The following is a 21,751-nucleotide window of genomic DNA, read 5'->3' as shown; positions in this document are numbered from 1 at the left end:
TCAACATTTAAACACTCAGATACAGAGAATCATGTGTTCCACATCTTTCACTTGGTTGTTGAAGTTTTATTGTCTGATAGTAATTTCAATCCAAGTTATCGTTTTTAAATTGATCTCTTCAACATTATAACTTGTCTCTGCAAACAAGCTAGCTGCCATTTGCGAAAAAAGATTGTTGAGATTGACAAGAAATTTTTAGAGATTAATTAATCTAGCATTAAGTGTCTTGACATCTCAACCATTCTTGCAGTCCCCCCATGATGAGCACCAGACTATCCCCACGTGTTAGACTAAAATTCAAGAAAATATTATTAGTCTCACCAAATAATAATATTTTCAGATAACATTTCTTGAATTTAAAAGGTAAATGGAATATAATACATTCATTCATTGACATTTTTAATGTTCAAACCTACAATTCTCTTATGGTCTTACCTACAATTCCAACTTGCAGTGACTACCGTACTATATATATTGGAATTTGCATGGAATCTTCAATTGTCCTCTTGGACCTTTCAATGGGCGTCCGTACTTATATACACGCCATGTAACTACAAATTCAGTCAAACCCGGGGAAAAAAATAATAATAATAATAATAATAATAATAATTTGAAATTAAAAAAGAAAAACAAAATCTAAGTACCATATTTTTACTACACTTGAAACATTCAAATCAGTCTCTATAAATAGGTACCCTCACCTTGTTCAAATGGTACTCAGGGTTTCAGGAATTCATTTCTATTCTTCAAGGCTCTTGAAATTATAACTTCAAACCTACCTTCATTTTATCCGTCAACACGTACTCTTAAAACTTCAATCTTTTTCTCTCGTCTGATCTCTCTTCGTACATACCTTCTCCCGATTGAATTTATCATGGAAGGAGCAAAATCACCTTTACAGCCTCCAACTTTTGGAAATTTGATCACCATTCTTAGCATTGATGGTGGTGGAATTAGAGGAATTATCCCTGGGATTATCCTTAACTTCCTAGAGTCCCAACTCCAGGTATACATTATAGACTTGGGAGCTAAATATATATATATCCGTATGCTCTAAAAGTCTCCCTTTATATCATGCATGACACTGCGCGCATCTACAAAGCTCAATACCTATTAATTAAGTTTATATGTATATATGTGTGTGTGTGTGTATATTCATGTATGATATGTTTGTGTATATGTATTAATTCATGCACGATGGTTTGGTGCAGAAACTGGACGGTGAGGATGCAAGAATTGCAGACTATTTCGACGTGATTGCAGGAACAAGTACCGGTGGTATTGTGACTGCCATGCTAACAACACCAAATGAAAAGAACCGCCCAACGTTTGCTGCCAAAGACATCAAGGAATTCTACCTCCAACACTGCCCTAAAATCTTCCCTCAGGACAGGTGAACAGCTCAATGTCACTAACATAATGCTGTTTTCTATCATATAGTTAATATATATATAAACATGTGCATGATCATATATATATGTTTTCATTTGACTACAGTTGTCCATTTGCTCATGCTACAAAAGTCATCAAGGCTCTCTCAGGACCAAAATATGATGGCAAGTATCTCCACAATATCGTTAAGGAAAAACTGGGAAACACAAAGTTGCACCAAACATTAACTAATGTTGTGATCCCTACTTTCGACATCAAGAGACTTCAACCAACTATCTTCTCAAGCTATCAGGTACATATATATATATATATATATTTAAGATTGACCCTTTTCATTTTACTAACTTTATGAATCATCATAAATGAAACTAAACTTGTTTGCATTACTATTGTTTCCGTGGTTTAGGCAAAGAACAACCCAAGCTTAGATGTCTTACTCTCCGATATATGTATTTCAACTTCAGCTGCCCCAACCTATCTTCCTGCCTATCATTTTGAAAACAAGGATTCCTCGGGAAAAGTGACAGAATTCAATCTTATTGATGGTGGTGTAGCTGCTAATAATCCGGTATATTAATTAACATGCTTAGCGTTGGATTTAGTAATTTAATTAGGATTACTACAGAGAATTTCTTCTGATGCTTATGTTTGGTTTCAGGCTTTGCTTGCTATGGGTGAAGTGACAAAGGCAATTAACCGGGGCAATCCTGACTTCATTGCTATAAATCCGGACTATAATAGGTTTCTTGTTGTATCCTTAGGGACTGGTACAGCGAAAGCCGAAGAGAAATATGATGCAGATGATGCAGCAAAATGGGGTGTTTTGGGATGGTTGACAAGTAATGGTTCAACTCCATTAGTTGATGTGTTTACTCAAGCAAGTGGTGATTTGGTCGACTTTCACATTTCTACAGTGTTTCAAGCCCTTAACTCCAAAGAAAATTATCTTCGGATTCAGGTATGAACATATACACATCCACATACTATATTCTAATTTTTATTATTTTGTATTTTAAATTCAATTTATAAAAATTCCAAACTAAATTTTATGTCTTTTGTGGCGTTTGTCTTATAATTTGTAATGACTTTTTAAATTTGAGCATGCAGGATGATACATTAAATGGTACAGTTGCATCAACCGATGTCGCAACCAAGCAAAATTTAGATGATCTGGTAAAAGCGGGCGACGAACTGTTGAAGAAACCAGTTTCGAGGGTAAATTTAGAGACTGGTGTGTATGAACCGTCTAATCATGGTACCAATGAGGAGGCTCTCATAAGGTATCAGACTATTCATATATATATATATATAGCCTCTAATTTCTAATCTTATGTTAGCATCCCATTAATTAAAACTATTCTATTCATTGTTAATTAATTTGTAATTAATTGTTTAATACATGTAGGTTGGCAGAAATCCTCTCCAAGGAAAAGCAGCTTCGTGACGCCAGATCACCACGCCAACAAGTCGCAAAGTCCAACTGATAAATTTGACTTGATTTCCTTTCAAAAATTCTACTAAGCATTTTTTTAATATTTTAAAGGCAAAATTCTTATTATTTGACTTGTATTCAATTGTAATTTACTTCTTCTGCGAATAAATCGTGGGTGTGTGTGATGTAACTCATTATACATTTTTTTTTTTTTTCAGTATTGGAATAAATTCAGAATTATGTACTGGTATTTTACATAATTTTTTGGTGAACCAAAATTCTTGTTCTTCTTAGAATTAGCCTTATTCAAAACATGAGATCCACGAGAAAGAATATCAGAGAATATATTTTTTTTTTTTTTTTGCGAAAACAAGAACATTGGTTATGTCCAATTTTACCACAGAAAGTGCTATGCAACACATTAGGCACATAGAACATATCATAATGCAAAGAATCAACCAAAACAGCATCAGACACATTTTGATTAACAGATTTTGCAAACATTGTTTTTCCTTGTTTACTAGATGAGCCTTTAACAAATCTTAAACCCGTTTTATCATTCACACTCTTACCAATATTTATCATCTTATTCAGTTTGACTTATGCAGAGGTAAAAGCAATGAGCTTTTCTTGTGACCTTTTCAATTCAACATCACTATATTCAATTCTCAAAGCAAGATATTCATTAACAGAATTAGCTTTACTTACCTTACTTTCAAGAGTTTTTACTTTTTATTGAGATCAGAGATGAGTGAATTGCTTTCAAAAGCCATTCTTTTTCCTTCATTAATCTGTTTTCTCAGTTCATCATTCTCTTCTTAGCTTGAATAAGTTCCTTTGCTAACTTGTTAATTGCCAATTTACCTTCAATGGTCTGTGCGAACATTTTATTCAAATTTTCTTCATCCATCTCATGCTCTTGAACCTATTCACCATTAACTTCATTGTTTTTATCATTTAAAATGTCAGAATCAGACAAAGTAACAATATGAGGACATTTATCAAGAAAAGTAGAATTATCAGAAACTGAAACTTTCACTGTTTTTTCTTTATTCCTATCATTTTGCTCTTTCTTAAGACTAAGACAAACATTTGATGCGTGACCTTTGCCACCACAATTCTAGCAAGTAAATTTAGTTTCTTTAGATTTTTCTCCTTTCTTTTCATTTGTTTTAAAATTTGACCCTTTTTCAAAAAATTTAGGATTAGCCTCATTGCCGTTCCTTCTCCTTTAAATTGCCTAGATATGAGAGTCATATCATCATCATAATTATCATCAACAATGTTATCAACCTGAGTTGACTTTAAAACAAGATTTTTTCTTTCTGATTTTGATTAAAATTCCTCATCTCAAAATTTTTCAAAGAACTCACACCTCATATACTTTAGCACTAGACAAATCCCAATGTTCAATAATAGTTTCTACCCTTATTTGAAATCTCTTAGGTAAATACCTTAGGATTTTCTCACAGATTTTCTTGTCATTAACTCTTTTACCTAAGTGACAGATTTCAAAAATAATTTCAAGAAGACTAGAATAAAACTCAGAAAAAAGTTTCATTTTCTTTCATCACAATGTTTCCAAAATTATGAAAAAGCATTTGAATTTTGCACAGCTTTACTTTCCAAGTCCCTTCATGAGTAACTTGCAGAAATATTCCAAGCATCTTTAGCAATTTTACAATCAGAAATTCTAACATATTCAGATGGAACAACATAATTAATAATTGGATACAAGGCTTTTCCATTAGTATCATTAAGCTCAGTTTCAAGTGCAATGAAGGTAAAAATATCTTATAAAACCTGAACAACCTTACCATCCACAGTCTTTTCCTCAGTAGGAGGTGTATAAACTTGACTCAACAACAGCTCAGACTTTACCTCCTGAAGTTTGCAAATAAGCTCCCATCTTTGATTTTCAAAAATTATAATTATTTCATTCAAATAAAGGACTACGTTGATTAGATGCACCTCTTTCAAAACATAAGACACGATGAAAGAATTTTTGAAAAATAATAAAAAACTTTTCACTATGATTAACTCAACGTATAGAGATTGGCTTAGATACCAATTGTGAGTTTGTGCAACGGAATAAAGTGTGGAAAGTTTAAGTTTTTATATAAAAAAGATTTAATCACGTGTCTTTTAATTTAACTAACTTTAATTTTGCAAATAAATAAACAATCACATGCAAAATGAAAGCAAGTAAATATACACCAAGTAGGAAGTTTAGACAAAATAGGAAACAAGTTACCTAATCTACAGAAGGTTCTTGAACCGGTTTAGGATGTTGGAGCCGATTCGAAATGGCCAGTGATGAATATGGATTCGAAGTATGAATCTTGAACCAATTCAGGGTCTTGGATCATTTCCTAATGGCCAGTCTTGAACAGAAGAGAAAAAAACAATTAGAAAAATTTAAAAGACATTCCATGTATGAAAGTGTCTTAACCTTCTAACTTAACTTGTTAAAGTGTTGTTTAGACCTTTTTCGTAGATCTTAATTTATCAAATACGAACAACTCTTCAATTCCGCAAACAATCTCGATCTGAATTTGAAACTTGAAAATACAACTTGATCGGACTTATTTTGACACCGAAATTAGTTAATTACAAAATATATATCTCATTAAATTTAGCCATGAACATCTGTTTCATCTTATACCATGACCGAACAGGATGTGATCCTTCCTTCCTTCGATGAAACTGTATTTGTTCCCACCAAATCAAAGCCAATCCTTTAAACTTGAAGGCAACCAACGGAACTTGCTACGAACTCGAATTGAACCACGAGCCTGGTTACCACAAATTCCAAAACCAATTTCTATGAACCGATCTTGAGTATCCCTGGCTACCCAAGGGCCTTTACTTTGTGATCATCATGAGCAAAGTGGGTGCTATCAAAATGAGCAATCGTCATTAGCCTAGGGTAAATCAAGGCTCTGATATAAAGTAACGTAAGCGGAAGCGATAAATTTGTTCACAAGGAACATTTCACTTTGAATCCACAAAGTAGGTGTTTTGAATCCACAAAACGAATAAATAATTTAGAGAAATCTGATATATTATTGATAATTGAATGAATAAAAGTTAATTATGCACTTGGCAATATACGTATTTATAATAAAAGAAAACCTAACATTAGAAGGAAACTAAAAACATAAAAGAAACCTAATAGCAAAAGGAAAATAACACTAAAAATAAGCCTAAAAACAAAGTTTCTCTAAAAATTCTGAAAAAAATAGAATAAGAAACCTAATAAATAAAAAACATACTAAATCTAAAATTTGAGAGCAATCAGACTTCGCTTAAGCCTCGACCAAATCCCAAAATAATTAGCAGGTTTCCTATAAGACAATAAAACACGAATTCGAAACCCTAAACGAAAGTTTTCAGCCGAAAACCAATATGACCAACAAACTAAAGCTAGTGGATTTTTCTCAATGTATCGTTTTCACCAAAAAAAACATTATTGGTTTGTCGAAAAAGGATTTGTCGAATTATGCAGAATTCTGTCCTAAACCTATTATATATGCCACTTCACCCATGGCAACCAAAGACTAAAACCAAAAATAATATATCACCAGGATATACATTATATTTGCTAAGGCGATCTTTAAGTATGCTAAAATTCAATGTCAAATTAATTAGAACATACCGAATTATTAGTTGTTACATGGGCATCAATAAGATTGAATTTTCTCATTTTTCCTGAGGAATCATCTGTTTCAAAATAGTGGGCAGGAAGATAGGTTGGGGTAACTGCAGTTGAAATACATATATCTGAAAGCAAGGTATCTAAGCATGGATTGTGCTTCACCTGAACCATGGAAATGATAATATAAAGCTTAATTTCAAATATGATAATATTTGGAGTTGGAGCCAATGTGACATACACAGATATGTACCTGATAGCTTGAGAAGATAGTTGGTTGGAGTCCTTTGATGTCAAAAGTAGGGATCATAACATTAACTAATGTTTCGCGCAAACGTATGTTTCCAAGTTTTTACCTAATAATGTTGTGGAGATACTTGCCATCATATTTTGGTCCTAATAGGGCCTTGATGATCTCTTTTATATCATGAGCAAATCCACCAGTACAAATCAAAACATAATAGCATAACGTTAATTATATAGGGATCATATTGGCATAACATTCAGGGTTAAGCTCATCAGTACCTTTCCTGAGGGAAGATTTTAGGGCAGCGTTCAAGGTAGAATTCATTAATGTCTTTGGCAGCAAATTTAGGGCGCCAGCACTTTTTATCATTTGGCATAGTTAGCATGGCAGTCACAATACAACCAGTGCTTATTCCTGCAATCACATCAAAGTAGTCTGCAATTCTTGCATCTTCGCCGTCCAATTTCTGCACCAGACCAGGCAATGCCATCATGCATGAATTAGTTAGAACATTTATATTTAAGCTTACTTCTCACACACCCACAAATGCCACTGTGGGGCTCGAACCACTCACGTCTTCTTTGAGGGAGGATAGATTATACCAACTTAGCTAATGGCTAAATCGTAGCATTTTACTGCCAATTGCAGGAACGCAGTCACATTTGTATTAAAAATTATGGCCTTGTTTGTCCTATGATTAAGTGATCATATAGAAAGAAGAAAGAGATTATAGAATGAGTTAAGGATTTTTTTTTTTTTTCAAAGTTTATATATATACCTGGAGTTGCAACTCTAGAAAGCCTAGAATTATCCCAAAGATAATCCCTCTTATGCCACCTCCATCAATGCTAAGAGCAGTGATTACATTTCCATAAGTTGGTGTGCGTGGTTGCAAGGGTGATTTTGGTCCTTCCATGATAGATTCAGGAAAAGGAATGGAAGAGAGATAGAGAGTTTAAAGAGTCTTGAGGTATTCTTGAGGTAGAAAATGGAGGTAGTTTTTAAGTTTTAAAACAACCCAGAGAAATGAATGTGAGATATTATATTGTATTTGGCAATTATCGTAAACAAAACAAGTCCAGGTCGAGTTGTAATTCGAGTTACTTATAATGCAAGTTATCAAGATCGACAGCGACTACGAAATTAGAAAGGTTGTTCAAAGTTGCTACAATTGAGATCATTCGAAATAAGGTAAGAACAACACATTAGGAAAGTTTCTAAACAAGGTAGGACACATTCTACACTTTCCGTATTTTTCAGAGCTTACCGTAGAATGTTTTTAAGCTGAATGAACCAATGAATTCAAGTCTGTCAAACTTGAACCGGTTTAGTCCCTCTGAACTGGTTCAATATGCTCAAGATTGGCTTCGAATAACTTCTGCCAATCTTGAACCGGTTCGGCCCCTCTGAACCGGTTCAAGGTGTCCTGATCAGTTTCCAACTTCCAGTTTCCTATTTCAGAATTGTTTCCTAGTTGGTCTAGAATTATACCAAATCCTATGCACAAATTTTTCCATATTTTTAGAGGAATTAGGTCATTCTAAACTTTATATAAACTTTGTCATACACATAGGTTTATTTACGACGTTTGCATTATCAGTTTATTATTTTTAAAAGCTTTAGGAAGATTTTTGTCTCAAAAATTCTTAGAGAATTTTCTATTTGTCTTTTTAGAACACATACATATAAACACATAGTGAGTTTAGAGTTGTGGTGTTCGAATCCTAATCGTGATTATACAATTCCATCTACATTAATCAGACAAAAGCAGATTTACTTCTACATCAAATCCAGAAGTTGAAGAACAAAAGTAAAAGCGATCACACTTTGAAATGGTTGGAGCATTCGAGGAGTGTTGTCTGATCTACCTGCTATTGTTCTACAGAGATCAAGCATAAGTCTGAGATCCAGTTGTTGTTGGACGGGGACTCGTAAAGTCAGAGGATTGTCAATAATTGGTGCTTGGTAGAACGATAATGTGTGAGCCAGAGTCAAAGTTTAGTATACTTTATTTCAAGTATAGTGGATCAGTTTACTTTGGACTGCACAGTGCACGAGATTTTTCCTACACAAACAGTTGACGTATTTTATCAACTGGGGTTTCCTCGCTAAAAATCCTAGTGTGATCTCTAACTTTACTTTGCTTTATTTTATATTGCATGATATTAATTTATTAATTACTAAAATAAAAAAAGTTAGAAAAACGCAAGATTTGTTTTTAAATAAACAAAACTTTCTAAATATTTCGCTACGTACGACTCACAATGAAGTACTATTATTGGACACTTTAATGCTCATTGAAATAGCATCGCTAGAGTATTTATAGACTTTGTTGTATATGCTTGGTGTCATAAGGGTGTTTGTCCCACGTCAGATTTGGATGGAAAGTAAAATGGGTGAGTATACAGTACTATCTAATAGCTTAAATTTTTGGATAAATGGACAAACATCCAGCTGTTACAGTTGTTATCAAAGGCAGACACAATCCTTGATTCGGTGTCACGTTAAGCGCCCGACTAGGAGGCGTCCGGTTATAGTTGTTATCAGAGGCAGACACAATCCTTGATTCGGTGTCACGTTAAGCGCCCGACTAGGAGGTGTCCGGTTACTGTTGTTATCAGAGGCAGACCCAATCCTTGATTTTGTGTCATGTTAAGCACCCGACTAGGAGGCATCCGGGTGAGTGCACCCAGGTAGACAGGGTAGCCCGATCGTAATGAGGGCGTTGCGAGTTTGGAAATGTTATAAGGGGTATTTGTCTCACATCAGATCTGGATGAAAAGTAAAATGGATATAAATAAGTGGATATGCAATACTACCCAATAACTTAAACATTTAGATAAATAGATTACTCTTGGAGTGTTAAAAATATGGATGTGAGACTTTTCTTCGTCAAATTTGACCAAGTTTTAGTTTTAAGGGTATGTACATTAAATCATCTGACCTAGAAATAGGTCCAAGGGAAAATTTAATCATTTCAAATTCCAACATGCTTCATAGCACCCGCTCCTCAGTACTATAAACCAGACTTCCATAAGAGAATTTATTGTAGCCTTTTTGAGGTAAGGAGAATTAATTGTAATTGGTGAATTGAAAAAGTCTATGATTGAAAGAATCAAAACTATGTAGTATGTAGTAATTATTGAGGCATCTAGAAATCAAGAAAGTCTACAATGATAGGAGAGGAGTGCTAGTTGCTGTCTTCGTAGCAGAACACTACTTCTTCATGCTATAAACTTTCCTTCCTTGTTTGGTCAGTTTGTATATTATCATTAATACGCCATATCAATAAAAATCTAACGAAGCTGCTAAGAAACTGAACTCATGAATATGTAAGAACTCCTGTCAGCCACAACAATCTATTGTCCCAAGTGACTGCAAGTAGTGATGTTAAAAATTCATGAATGCATCTGAATGGTGAGACATCTTCAGAATTCTACATTCAATTCTCCGTGTAGAGTTTAATTATTATTTGACACGGCCTTCTCTCAGAATGGAAGCTTCAAACTCACTGTTGGGCCAATTATTGTGTTCTAAAAAAACTATCATGCCCCCATTTGGGTTATGATTTAAACTCTCAACCATAGGTTTTTAGAATTAAGGAAAATACCATTATATCACAATTCTTAGTACCTATTACATCGTCATTAGCTAATAAAAGAGAAGTGGTAAAATCAATTTTATTTATTTATTTATTTTTTTTCTGTTAAACGAAATCATTTATTCAACATAAATAACATATTTAATAAAGATAACTTATTTTTGGGTCATGTCAGAAGAGAGCTAAGACATTAAAGATAGGAGAGAGGAGGAGACAAAAAAAAAATAAAATAAAAAAAATAAGAAGATAGGATAGTTGTATAATTTGAAAATAAGAATTATTCACTTGTTAAGCTAAATTTAGAAGTGTCATTTTCTTTAAAATAATAGTGCAAATGTAGGGAAGAGGAGTGCTAATAACACTTTCTTTTTTTTTTTTTTAATAGAACATTGCTTACTTAAATTTAGTAGCACCAACTCCAGCTTTGTTATTTATTTTAGCCAAGCTTCTAAGTTGTGAGAAATTGAAGGATCAATTCTTTTGCTCAAAGGGAATTAGGGCTACTATGCTAGTATAAGGATTTGAATCCCATAATAAGCATGTGTGGGTTTATGTGCCTATTTGTTTAACAGAAAAAAAAAAAAAAAAAAAAAAAAAAAAAAAAAAAAAAAACACCCTACTCCACTACAACAATTTTAGTTTTTACCAGCGCGGAAAAATACTAGTAAAAGTCAGAAAAAACACTGGTGAATGAATTACAAGCGTTCTATTGACGGTCCGCATTGTCTGCTGGTATTTCTTGCATTGCAAGACCTTTACCAGCTATCTTCTTTGACCGCTGGGATAAGTTCAATGCCAGCAGTCACTAATTGAGCACTGGTAAATTTTATTTTTTACCGGTGTTTTGAAACGTTGGTAAGGGATTCTCTGTACTTTAGTGAGGCACTCCTATAAAACGCTGGTGTTGACTTGTTTTTTTTTTCAGAAAATTTTTCTTACCCCAAAGAAACCATTTGTTTAGGAATTTAACATGTTCAAAAATCAAGGAATACCATAAATATATGATTGAACCTGAAAGTAATTTCACATTCAAAACTTAATTGTAACATGTAAAATAACATCCAACTGCCATCAACTTTCAACATGACAAGTACAAATAGATTTATGCAACCAAACAAATAAAAAAGAATTAAAGAATTTACATCATAAATAACGTGCAACAGAAGTTTTGACATTGACCAAGGAGTTAACATAGATGAAAATTCGAGAAACGTGACCACGACCACTGCAACTTCTGACTTTCTTTTTTCGCTTTAATAAGTGCATCTTCATCTTCATATTCAACTTCGACTCTTGCCCATCTAATTGAATTACCCAACATTTTTCTATTAATTCATTAAGCGCACATCAAATTAAAATATAATGGAGATGAATTTAACATATAAAAAATTAAAGTGCTAACCATAACTTAATTGCCATGACTAGAGTCTGATTTCCTCAATTTGCACAAGATGTCCACTGTTTTGAAATAATCACCACTTCAAACTTTTCCTGCAAAAGTGATAATTGTGCCGTGGTAATCCACTTTTTACATGATAGTTGTTTTCATGTCCTTGAAGTTAAATAATTTTACTTTTACTATGATCCACATGTCCTCTTTACGTCGATTAGGCATCTCCCATCACGTTTTGTAACAAAAATGAGCAATTGTTCCCAAGTAATTAGCATATTTGGTACCATCATCTCCTGTCCATTTTAGTGTCTAATAGTAATTTCATTCCATGTCATTACTTGAAATTTATACAAGTGTTGCCGGTTGCAAAAATATTAAGATTGTTGAGATTGACAAGAAATTTCTTATGGATTAATTCTTTAATTCGGTTTCTTGACATCTCAATCATTCTTGCAGCCCCCATGATGCTTGAGACTAAAAGAATTAAAGAAAACACAAGTCAAATCAAATAATAATATTTCTAGAGAACACTTCTTGAATTTAATAGATAATACTTTTATTCAGGCATTGACATTTTTAATATTCAAACCTACAATTAATTTTCTTATGGTCTTACCTACAATTCCCAATTTTGGTGACTACCGTACTATTTATATTGGGATTTGCATGGAATCTTCAATTGTCGCGTTCAACGTATGTCCGTACTTATATGTGCCATGCATATAAATGTTGGCTGTTTTTTTTTTTGTTTTTCTTTGTGTGTTACTTTTATTTTTATGAACCGACTTTAATTTAATCACACAATCATCGAATGCATTTATATGCCCACACATAATAGGTTGTGGTCTGGTATTTCTGTAGGAGTATGCATATTCTAGTAGTCATGTATACCATTATTCTTAATTTTTTCTCTCTATGGATACGCATTAGATAAGCTAAGGGCCTGCATTGCATGGTTTGTAACTCTAAATATAGTTCTAAAAAATTCAGAAAATAGAAATTTTTTCTCAAAGAACAATCTTTTATAATTCTCCGAAAATAAGCATTAATTTAGGAGATTGCTTGGTTTGTAACTCTACAAACAGTTCCCAATAATTTAGAGAACAGAAAACTATTTTTAGATTTTATGAAAATGAGTATTTTTATAACTGAATTTTCAGAAAGCTAAACCAAACAAAGTTTTTATACAGTTTTCTATTTTCAGTTATTTAAAAACAGAAAACTGTTTCCAGAATTACAAATCAAACAGGCCCTAAGCACGTATAAGCTTAACTTTACCTAGCATAAACCCATAATTGATCCATAGCATTTAATTAAGTTTATTTATTTATTTATTTGTTTAAGTAATTTATACATTTTTTTCTAGTCCAATAATTTATACATTCAGTTTGCCGATCCCCCAAAAGGAAAGGACTTGAACCTCAACCATTTGTATCCAAATCCCCTCTCATATGCATAAGAAGAAGAAGAAGAAGAAGAAGAAAAGAAAAGAAAAGAAAAGAAAAAGAAGAAGGTCGTTATTGTATAAATCATGTAATATAATTGTATAAATAATATAAAATTATTGCAAAAATAAGGTAAAATTATTGCATATACAATGGGATGTATTTGAAAATTGTTGCAATTTTTAACAAATAAAACCTTTCTAGTCAAACGCCCCAAGTCTTTTACCAACTTATAGGATTGACTCTGGTATGTGCACAAGTGGTGTCGCATGAGTACTTAATTCAATAACTTGGTTATGATCCGAATCTAATAATTCATTAGTCTAATAAATTAATATATATATATTAATTATATTGATCTGATCCGTATATATATATATATATATATATATATATATATATATATATATATATATATATATATATCAGTTTTGTGTTAGAATTTAAAGGTAACAAAAAGTAATAATAAAAAATGTAATCATAATGTTATATGTACAATACTACGATGTGCTCACCCACATATGAATTATCTCTTAATATATATAATAATGTTATAATATTTATTAATTAACAAAGATTAAATTATTATTATTTTTTTAGCTTTCATATTTTATTTATCTTTTATTTATTATTATTATTATTTTCTAATTATTGTTTTTTTTTCTCTTTTTGACATTAATTTCTTTTATTTTTTCTTTTTTATATAAAAAAATTACATGTTTATCGATCGAATTAGATCGGATAAATGTTTATTAACAAATCGGATATTTATTCACTTGCAAAAAATTTGTCGAATTATCGGATCAGATCGAATCGAGTAAAATGCTTAACGAATTCGGATTGGATCAAGCCAAAGCTGATCCAAAATCCAATCCGTTAACATAAGTGGAGGCAACTGCTAGAACAATTAACTTTTGTTGATATTTTAATTTTGTTTGTATAATTTATAAAATTGTAAACATGGCCCCAGTTCAAAATACAATTAAAAAAAAAAAAAAAAAAGAATTAAAACCATTTGTATTATTTGTTGTTATATATCTTTCTCTCACAAAACTTTTTTTTTTTTTTTTTTGCATCACTACACTCTCGATCATAACTATATCTAATTCGTCACCTCGCTTCAACCATCAATATCTCTCTTCTACCTCTGGATCAACATCTGAAGTACAACAATCCCAACTTGCTTGATAAAGAAAAATGACAATGTAATTCCAATCAATAAATATGAATTTATTCAAATAACTTACAAAAAAAATTACAAACAAGTCTTGTCACCTACAATGGAATATCCATGACTTACTCATACGATGAATTATGAATTACAATGAGCGAAATGGCATAATTAGCACTCATATGTCTAAGAATTACAAAATAATAAATGTGAATTTATTCAAATTACTTACACAAAAAGAATTTCAAATGACTCTTGTCACCTACAATGGCATAACCATGACTTATTCAAACAATGAATATATTTAATTAATGAAATAAATTAATGTTGAAAAATTTATTAGTTCGACTTCGCAACACGTGGTGATCTGGTATCGCGAAGCTGCTTCTCCTTGGATAGAGTTTCTGCCAACCTACAGATATTAAACAAACACTATATACATGAATTAATTGGAGTAATTTAACAAATTAATGAAACACTGATATATCATTTTGGTTTGATAACATACAATATTTTTCTCCCAAAATTTCAAGCAAATTAATTGAATACAATATTGATTGTTTGACATATACCTTATAAGTGCCTCCTCATTAGTACCCTTGTTAAACGGTTCACAGACACCGGTCTCTAAATTCACCTTTGAAACTGGTTTCTTCAACAGTTCTTCCCCAACTTTCACTAGATCATCTAAGTTCTCTTTGGTTGCAATATCGACCGATGACACTATCCCACTTAATGTGTCATCCTGCATTTTTTTTTAACAAAAATTTTAAATGACAAAATTTAATTTGGAATGTATATAAATTGAACTAAAGAAACATAATAATACAAAGTTGAAAATGTATATATGTTAATACCTGAATCCGAAGGTAATTTTCTTCAGAGCGAAGGGCTTGAAAAACAGTTGAAATGTGGAAGTCAACCATATCACCACTTGCTTGAGTAAACACATCCACTAATGGAGTAGAACCATCACTTGTCAACCATCCCAAAACACCCCATTTTGCTGCTTCATCTGCATCATATTTTTCTTCTGCTTTCGCTGTACCAGTCCCTAAGGATACAACAATGAACCTATCATAGTCCGGATTTATAGAAGTGAAGTCAGAATTGCCCCTGTTAATCTCCTTTGTCACTTCACCCATCGCCACCAAAGCCTGAAACCAAAAATAATTTATCATCAGGATTTTCATTTGCTAAGACAATCCTCAAATGGTAAAAATCAATGTCAATTTAATTAGTCCATACCGGATTATTAGCTGCTACACTGCCGTCAATAAGATTGAATTCTCTCACTTTTCCAGAGGAATCACTGGTTTTGAAGTTATGGGCAGGAAGATAGGTCGGGGCAGCTGAAGTTGATATGCAAATGTCGGAGAGCAAGGCATCTAAGCATGGATTGTTCTTCACCTAAACCATGAAAATGATAATATATATATATCTATAAGTATTAATCAATCAAGTTTAATTGAAAATCGGATATTTAGAGTTGTAAAATGAAAAAAGAGCCAATATATGTCAAATACACATGCACATAGACATGTACCTGATAGCTTGAGAAGATAGTTGGCTGGAGTCTCTTGATATCAAAAGTAGGGATCACAACATTAGTTAATGTTTCATGCAACCGCGTGTTTCCCAATTTTTCCCTAACAATATTGTGGAGATACTTGCCATCATATTTTGGTCCTGAGAGGGCCTTGATGATTTTTGTACCATGAGCAAATCGACCACTGCAAATGAAACCATGACAATTTTAGTATTATTACTAGATACTAGATAATAGCATAATATATGTTGATTATACAGTGATCGTATTGGCAAGACATTCAGGGTCAAGCTCATTACCTTTCCTGAGGGAAGATTTTAGGGCAATGTTCAAGATAGAACTCCTTGATGTCTTTGGCAGCAAATTTAGGGCGGCTGTTCTCTTCATTTGGTGTAGTTAACATGGCGGTCACAATACCACCGGTGCTTGTTCCTGCAATCACGTCGAAATAGTCTGCAATTCTTGCATCCTCACCATCCAGTTTCTGCACCACACCAGGCCAAATCATCACGCATGAATTAAGAGAGAGAGAGAGAGAGAGATATATATATATATATATTTGGAAAATAGAAAAGCAGAATTTAATAGTTATTTATCACCTTTCAAAAGAAAATTATTGTTATTTATGGGGCTTAATTGATGCATGCATGAGATAAAAAAATAAAAAAATAAAATAAATAAATAAATAAAAAGAGTTTTAATTTTACTACAAAGTTTATTTTTTATTCCTCCGACTCACCCGGTGTATCCTTGGGGCGAGACTCTACACCCCAAGGTTTGTAACTTAGGGTGGGTCCCAAAGGGGCCCTGCCTAGGGGAGTTCCTGGTGCTAACTAAAAAAAAAAAAAAGTTTATTTTTTATCAGGTAAATACTCTCACACACACCCGCATTATTGCAAGCATGTGGGGCTCGAACCCTCACATCCCTTTTGAAATAGTAGTGGTTTTATTGGTATGACTGATTACCTAGTGGTAGCATTTTACTACAAATTGGAGGAACATAGTCGCATTGGTCGTAAAAAATTATGCCCTCTTTGAAGAGAGATATATATATATATATATACCTGGAGTTGTGACTCTAGAAAGCCTAGAATTATCCCAGGGATAATCCCTCTTATGCCACCTCCATCAATGCTAAGAACAGTGATTACTTTTCCATAAGTTGGTGGTTGCAAGGGTGATTTTGGTCCTAGTTCCATGATAAGATTCAGGAGAAGGAATTAGAGAGAGAGAGAGAATTTTAAGAGTTGAAGTAGAAAATGGAGGTAGTTTTTGAAGCTATGAAATAGTATTGGACACTTGAATATATGCTCATTGATATAGCATGCTTAAGGTATTTATAGATTCACTGTGTATATGTTTCGAGTGTTAAAATTATGGTTTTGAGACTTTTCTTATTCATATTTTTGACAATAGTTTTTAGTGTATGTACAATAAATTGTATCGCGTAGACATGTCCAATGGAAATCAAAGTTGACCATTTCAAATTGAAATATACTGCCCAGCGCTCACTAGTCGCCTACTCAGTGTATACACGAGACTTGTTGGTTAGACCATAAGAAAATTGTAAGTTGGTGTAATGAAAAAGTCTATGATTGAAATAATCAAAACTACCTACGTAATTATTGAGTTATCTAGACAGGATAAGAGTGAGCCGCCAAGAAACTGAACTGAAACAAAGAACTCGTGTCTGGGTGCTTAATTGCAAGTAATGATTTTGAAAATTTCAACCAAGGAATGCGTCCGCAATTGTCAAAGATTTTTCTAGAGTCAATTCTTCTACTTTGAGATTTATTAATTTTAGCGTCACATTTTGAGAAGTTGAGAAAATATCACGAAATTATTAATTTTTTATAATTATTACAAGTTCATTAATTGTTGAGTTGTAGGTAAGATTTTGAATATGTATACTCTTTCGAAAAGCAAAAAGAAAGATTTTGGATCATTTTTAACAAAGCATTAACATAAACGAAAAACACCAATCACGTTAAATACAAATTTGACAAGCATGGGACTCTTATGGATCAAAATTCAGAACTAACTATCCACTAACTATCCACTGGATCACATTTAGATAGTGAGTTATTTATTATAAATATTTTATATAGTTTGGGAGATTATAGTTTTGAGTACTTATTTACAATTTTTTTTTTTTTTTTTTTTTTTGTTTACAATATTGATTACTTATAATTAGTAGCACCAACTCTGGCATTGTTATTTATATTAGGTAGCTACTTATTCTGAATTGGCAGAGTTGATCATTTGGGACTTACTTCAAAAGATTTAGCCATGGGGCCCCACGTGATCGATTGAAAATCGGGACTTTTGTAATTGATTTTGAATCTATCAAAATAAATGTCGTATTTTTTAAAATTTTATTTGATGTTGTGATTCGTTGAAAACCAATCATAATAATTCTTGAATTTTCAGCAAATTAGATTCAAGAAAAGGAATGGAAGAGAGAGAGAGAGAGTTTTTAAACAGTCTTAGGCAGAAAATGGAGGTAGTTTTGAAGTTTCAAAAGAATCCAGAGAAATGAAGTACTATTATTGGACAATTTAATGCTCATTGAAATAGCATTGTTAGAGTTTTTATAGACGGTGTTGAACATAATTGATGTTACAAGGGATATTTGTCCCACATTGAATTTAGATGGTAAATAAAATAGGTAGGTATACAGCACAACTCAATATCTTAAACTTTTGAGTAAGCGTCCAAGCGTTATAGTTAGTATCAAAGTCAGATCCAATCGTTGATTCGGTGTCACGTCAAGCGTCTAATCCGGAGACGTCTGGGTGAGCCCATCCAGGTAGGCAAGGTGGCCCAACCGCAACGAGGACATTGTGAGTTCAAAAATGTTACAAGAGGTATTTGTCTTACATCGAATCTGGATAGAAAGTGAAATAGGTATAAATGGGTGAATATGCAGCACTACCAAATAATTTAAACTTTTAAGTAAAATATTAAGATTGTTGAGATTGACGATAAATTTCTTATGGATTAATTATTTAGTTTGGTTTCTTGACATGTCAACCATTCTTACAGTCCCCCCACGATGAGCAGCAGACAATATCCATACTTGACGTAAAAGAATTAAAGAAAACATAAGTCACACCAAATAATAATATTTCTATAGAACACTTCTTGAATTTAGTAGGTAATACTTTTATTTATGCATTGACATTTGTAATATTCAGACCTACATTTAATTTTCTTATGGTCTTACCTACATTTCCAATTTTAGTGACTACCGTACTTTATATATATTGGAATTTGCATGGAATCTTCAACTGTCCTCTTGAACCTTTCAAAGTGTGTCCGTACTTATATGTGCCATTAATATAAATGTTGGCCCTTTACTTTTTCTTGTGTATGTGTTACTTTTAATTTTGAGGAAAATGATATTTGCACCAAATATTCAAACCTAAAACTCAGGTTAATGGTAATATGTCATTATAATTGTACTACACTCAGAAACATAAAACTTTAAAGACAAAATTATCCTTACGTAATCCCAATTAACAAAGAATTTTAATTATCAATAATATCTCTATTCATCCATCTCTATTCCATAGTCAAACCATTCTTTATTTTCTTCAATTTCTCACACTTTTCTTCATTACCATCATTGCTTCTCGATAAAGATACACAAATATATCACTTTACAGTACTTGTTACCATCTCCATTACCTTCATCAACGTTTCCCCCATCAGGTTGCCCTAAAAGATCACTTCCTTTTCCATGGTGGCATTCTCTATTTCTCTCCTCTTCAAGTTGATGAACTCGGTTCTTTAGATCCGTCACTCAATCGACGAGTCCATTCAGTTTGTTGTCGGTTTCGTGCAAAAGAGTGTTAATCATACCCAAGAACTCTCTGCATACAGACTCGCACCACTTTTCTTTCTTCTTCTTCTTTTTTTTTTATTTTTTATTTTATTTAAGTTATGATGAAAATTTTATAAACTTAATTATTTATTTATTTTATGTTATATATATATATATATATATATATATAAAGGGAAGGGAGAGTGTTTTGTTAAAAATTTAAAAACAAAATTGTGGGAATTGAATTATAGTAGATATATATATATATATATTTTAATGATTTCTTTTTAGAAATTATATATAGGAATTTAAGGGAATTGCAGTATATATATATATAGGAATTTAAGGAATTTAAGGGAATTGAACCCGTTTTGGTAATCTGGTTGTATCTCTCTCCTCAAGCGTCAAAACAGCTAAATTCTCGCGCTGGTCGAACGGAAATTCGAAAAGCTACAATTTTGTATTTCACGAGGATTCCCTAAAACAGCTATTTACCTTGTCAAAATTGGACTGAAATATGTACGAATTTTGAAGTCCTTATTTGACAGAATTTCTATATATGTCTTCTATATGGAAAAGGGAACTTAAAGGCTGATCTTTTATTATTTAAAGGGAGTCATCTACAGCATTGAATGATCATACAGAGGAGCTTGAGGCTGAGATCAGAAAAGAAGCATTCAGAAGAAGGAAGGGATCAATCCATAGCGGTGAAGATGTCTTCCTCAACCATGAAGAATTCCATTCCAGTCATGATTGGCTAAACGCTTTGCTAGGGTTATGATGTAGCCCTAGCTTAGCACACTAGTTTAATTGTATTTATTTATTGAAGAACAATTTTTATCATGCATGATTGTGTAATCTATAGAATTTTTAATTGACTCTTCAATAAGAATCGGTTTTAGAGTTTTAATTCAATTACAAATATTTTTCTATCTTGTCTTAGATATTTTAATCTTGTGATTGAACAAAACTCATTCACTTATTGTAGTTGTGAATGAGATAATTACATAATGGTTTTTATCTGAATATAATGTTAGAGATTTGATAGATTATGCCTAAAAAATATAGACTATGCTACACTTTAGAGTAAAGTAGTTAGGTAAATGGTTTATGCCCATCGAAGATAGTCTATACTTAGCTTTAAATTTTATTATTTTCTAGCTAAATTAATATGTGCTTGTAGCCATGATTAATTTCCTGTGCATGTTGTATAATATATCTCCAATAAATTGATGCAATTAACTGGTGGTGCGACGTTAGTGGTGAAGTCATTCCCCTAGTTCTCTTTCTCTATTTTCTACATCCTATTTAATCATTGTTCTTTAGTTTATTTTTTAACTTAGTTAATTTAGAATTAATCATCACAATTCGATTATCTTACTTTCAATTTAATTTGGAATTTAATAAATCTGTTGACAAACTTATTTTACACAAGTCCCTTGGGTACGACACCCTTACAAGTAAACCCTATCTGTAAAGATTCAATTCGTGCACTTGCGAGTGGTACATGTAAATCTCACAACACATCCTCACCATCCAGTTTCTGCACCACACCAGGCCAAATCATCATGCATGAATTAAGCTATATTTATATATATATATATATATATAGGGAAAATAGTTAAATAGAAAAAACATAATTTAATAGTTATTCATCACCTTTCAAAAAATATATATGTTATTTATGGAGTTTAGTTGATGTATGCATGAGATAAAGGAAAAAAGAGTATTTTACTACAAAGTTTATTTTTGGTTAGGTAAATATTCTCACACACACCTACATAAGCTATTGCACGCACGTGGGGCTCAAACCCTCACCTCCCTTTTGAAATAGTAAAGGTTTTATTGGTATGACTAATGACCTAGTGTAGCATTTTACTACAAATTGGAGGAACATAGCCGCATTAGTCCTAAAAAATTATGCCCTCTTTGAAGATATATATATATATATATATATATATATATATATATGTATATTATAGTTTATACATACCTGGAGTTGCGACTCTAGAAAGCCTAGAATTATCCCAAGGATAATCC

The 21,751-nt window shown here is 32.3% G+C and overlaps 3 protein-coding genes across 7 annotated transcripts in view; 1 reads left to right on the top strand and 2 right to left on the bottom strand.

Moving 5' to 3' along the window:
• Positions 1–513: 513 nt before the first annotated feature.
• On the top strand, positions 514–2,993 carry LOC132278783 (patatin-like protein 2). The gene is made up of 7 exons (XM_059780670.1): positions 514–1,006; positions 1,212–1,393; positions 1,498–1,684; positions 1,799–1,960; positions 2,051–2,350; positions 2,500–2,672; positions 2,798–2,993. Exons 1-7 carry the CDS (start codon positions 875–877, stop codon positions 2,874–2,876), a joined length of 1,215 nt encoding a protein of 404 aa, XP_059636653.1. The 5' UTR covers positions 514–874; the 3' UTR covers positions 2,877–2,993.
• Positions 2,994–3,623: 630 nt separating this feature from the next.
• LOC132277746 (patatin-like protein 2) lies at positions 3,624–7,642 on the bottom strand. Its single transcript, XM_059779595.1, has 4 exons — positions 7,505–7,642; positions 7,005–7,192; positions 4,628–4,733; positions 3,624–3,749 (listed from the first exon to the last, which is right to left on the bottom strand). The coding sequence occupies exons 1-4, from the start codon at positions 7,640–7,642 to the stop codon at positions 3,624–3,626; spliced, it is 558 nt and encodes a 185-aa protein (XP_059635578.1).
• Positions 7,643–14,386: 6,744 nt separating this feature from the next.
• The window catches only part of LOC132279344 (patatin-like protein 2), a 61,977-nt gene continuing 54,612 nt past the window's right edge, over positions 14,387–21,751 (bottom strand). For 3 of the 5 annotated variants that reach the window (XM_059781303.1, XM_059781304.1, XM_059781305.1), the window contains 6 exons: positions 16,185–16,369; positions 15,883–16,069; positions 15,585–15,746; positions 15,194–15,493; positions 14,909–15,081; positions 14,387–14,748 (listed from right to left, as the gene is read on the bottom strand). In XM_059781303.1, the coding sequence (XP_059637286.1) occupies positions 14,676–14,748; positions 14,909–15,081; positions 15,194–15,493; positions 15,585–15,746; positions 15,883–16,069; positions 16,185–16,369 (1,080 nt within the window). In that variant the 3' untranslated portion in view covers positions 14,387–14,675. Of the gene's footprint in view, positions 14,749–14,908; positions 15,082–15,193; positions 15,494–15,584; positions 15,747–15,882; positions 16,070–16,184; positions 16,370–16,949; positions 17,117–19,575; positions 21,248–21,751 lie in introns of those variants that run through there. The other 2 variants (XM_059781302.1, XM_059781306.1) reach the window with 2 other exon arrangements.

Source organism: Cornus florida, unplaced genomic scaffold, assembly GCF_030987335.1.
Source record: "Cornus florida cultivar Cherokee Brave unplaced genomic scaffold, ASM3098733v1 CherokeeBrave_3.0.0_Hap2_Chr10, whole genome shotgun sequence".
Lineage (NCBI taxonomy): Eukaryota > Viridiplantae > Streptophyta > Magnoliopsida > Cornales > Cornaceae > Cornus > Cornus florida.
This window is presented reverse-complemented; position numbering and strand designations above follow the sequence as displayed.

Excerpts from the sequence above, each read along its gene's own strand:
- LOC132277746 (XM_059779595.1), bottom strand. The coding sequence starts at position 7,642 with ATGGAAGGACCAAAATCACCCTTGCAACCACGCACACCAACTTATGGA. Across the intron at positions 4,734-7,004 it reads AAAATCTTCCCTCAGGAAAG|ATGGGAGCTTATTTGCAAAC; the intron begins GTACTGATGAGC and ends TGAAAATCAAAG. Across the intron at positions 3,750-4,627 it reads TGGATGGTAAGGTTGTTCAG|GTTCAAGAGCATGAGATGGA; the intron begins GTTTTATAAGAT and ends AATGGTGAATAG.
- LOC132278783 (XM_059780670.1), top strand. The coding sequence starts at position 875 with ATGGAAGGAGCAAAATCACCTTTACAGCCTCCAACTTTTGGAAATTTG. Across the intron at positions 1,007-1,211 it reads TCCTAGAGTCCCAACTCCAG|AAACTGGACGGTGAGGATGC; the intron begins GTATACATTATA and ends GGTTTGGTGCAG. Across the intron at positions 1,685-1,798 it reads CTATCTTCTCAAGCTATCAG|GCAAAGAACAACCCAAGCTT; the intron begins GTACATATATAT and ends TCCGTGGTTTAG.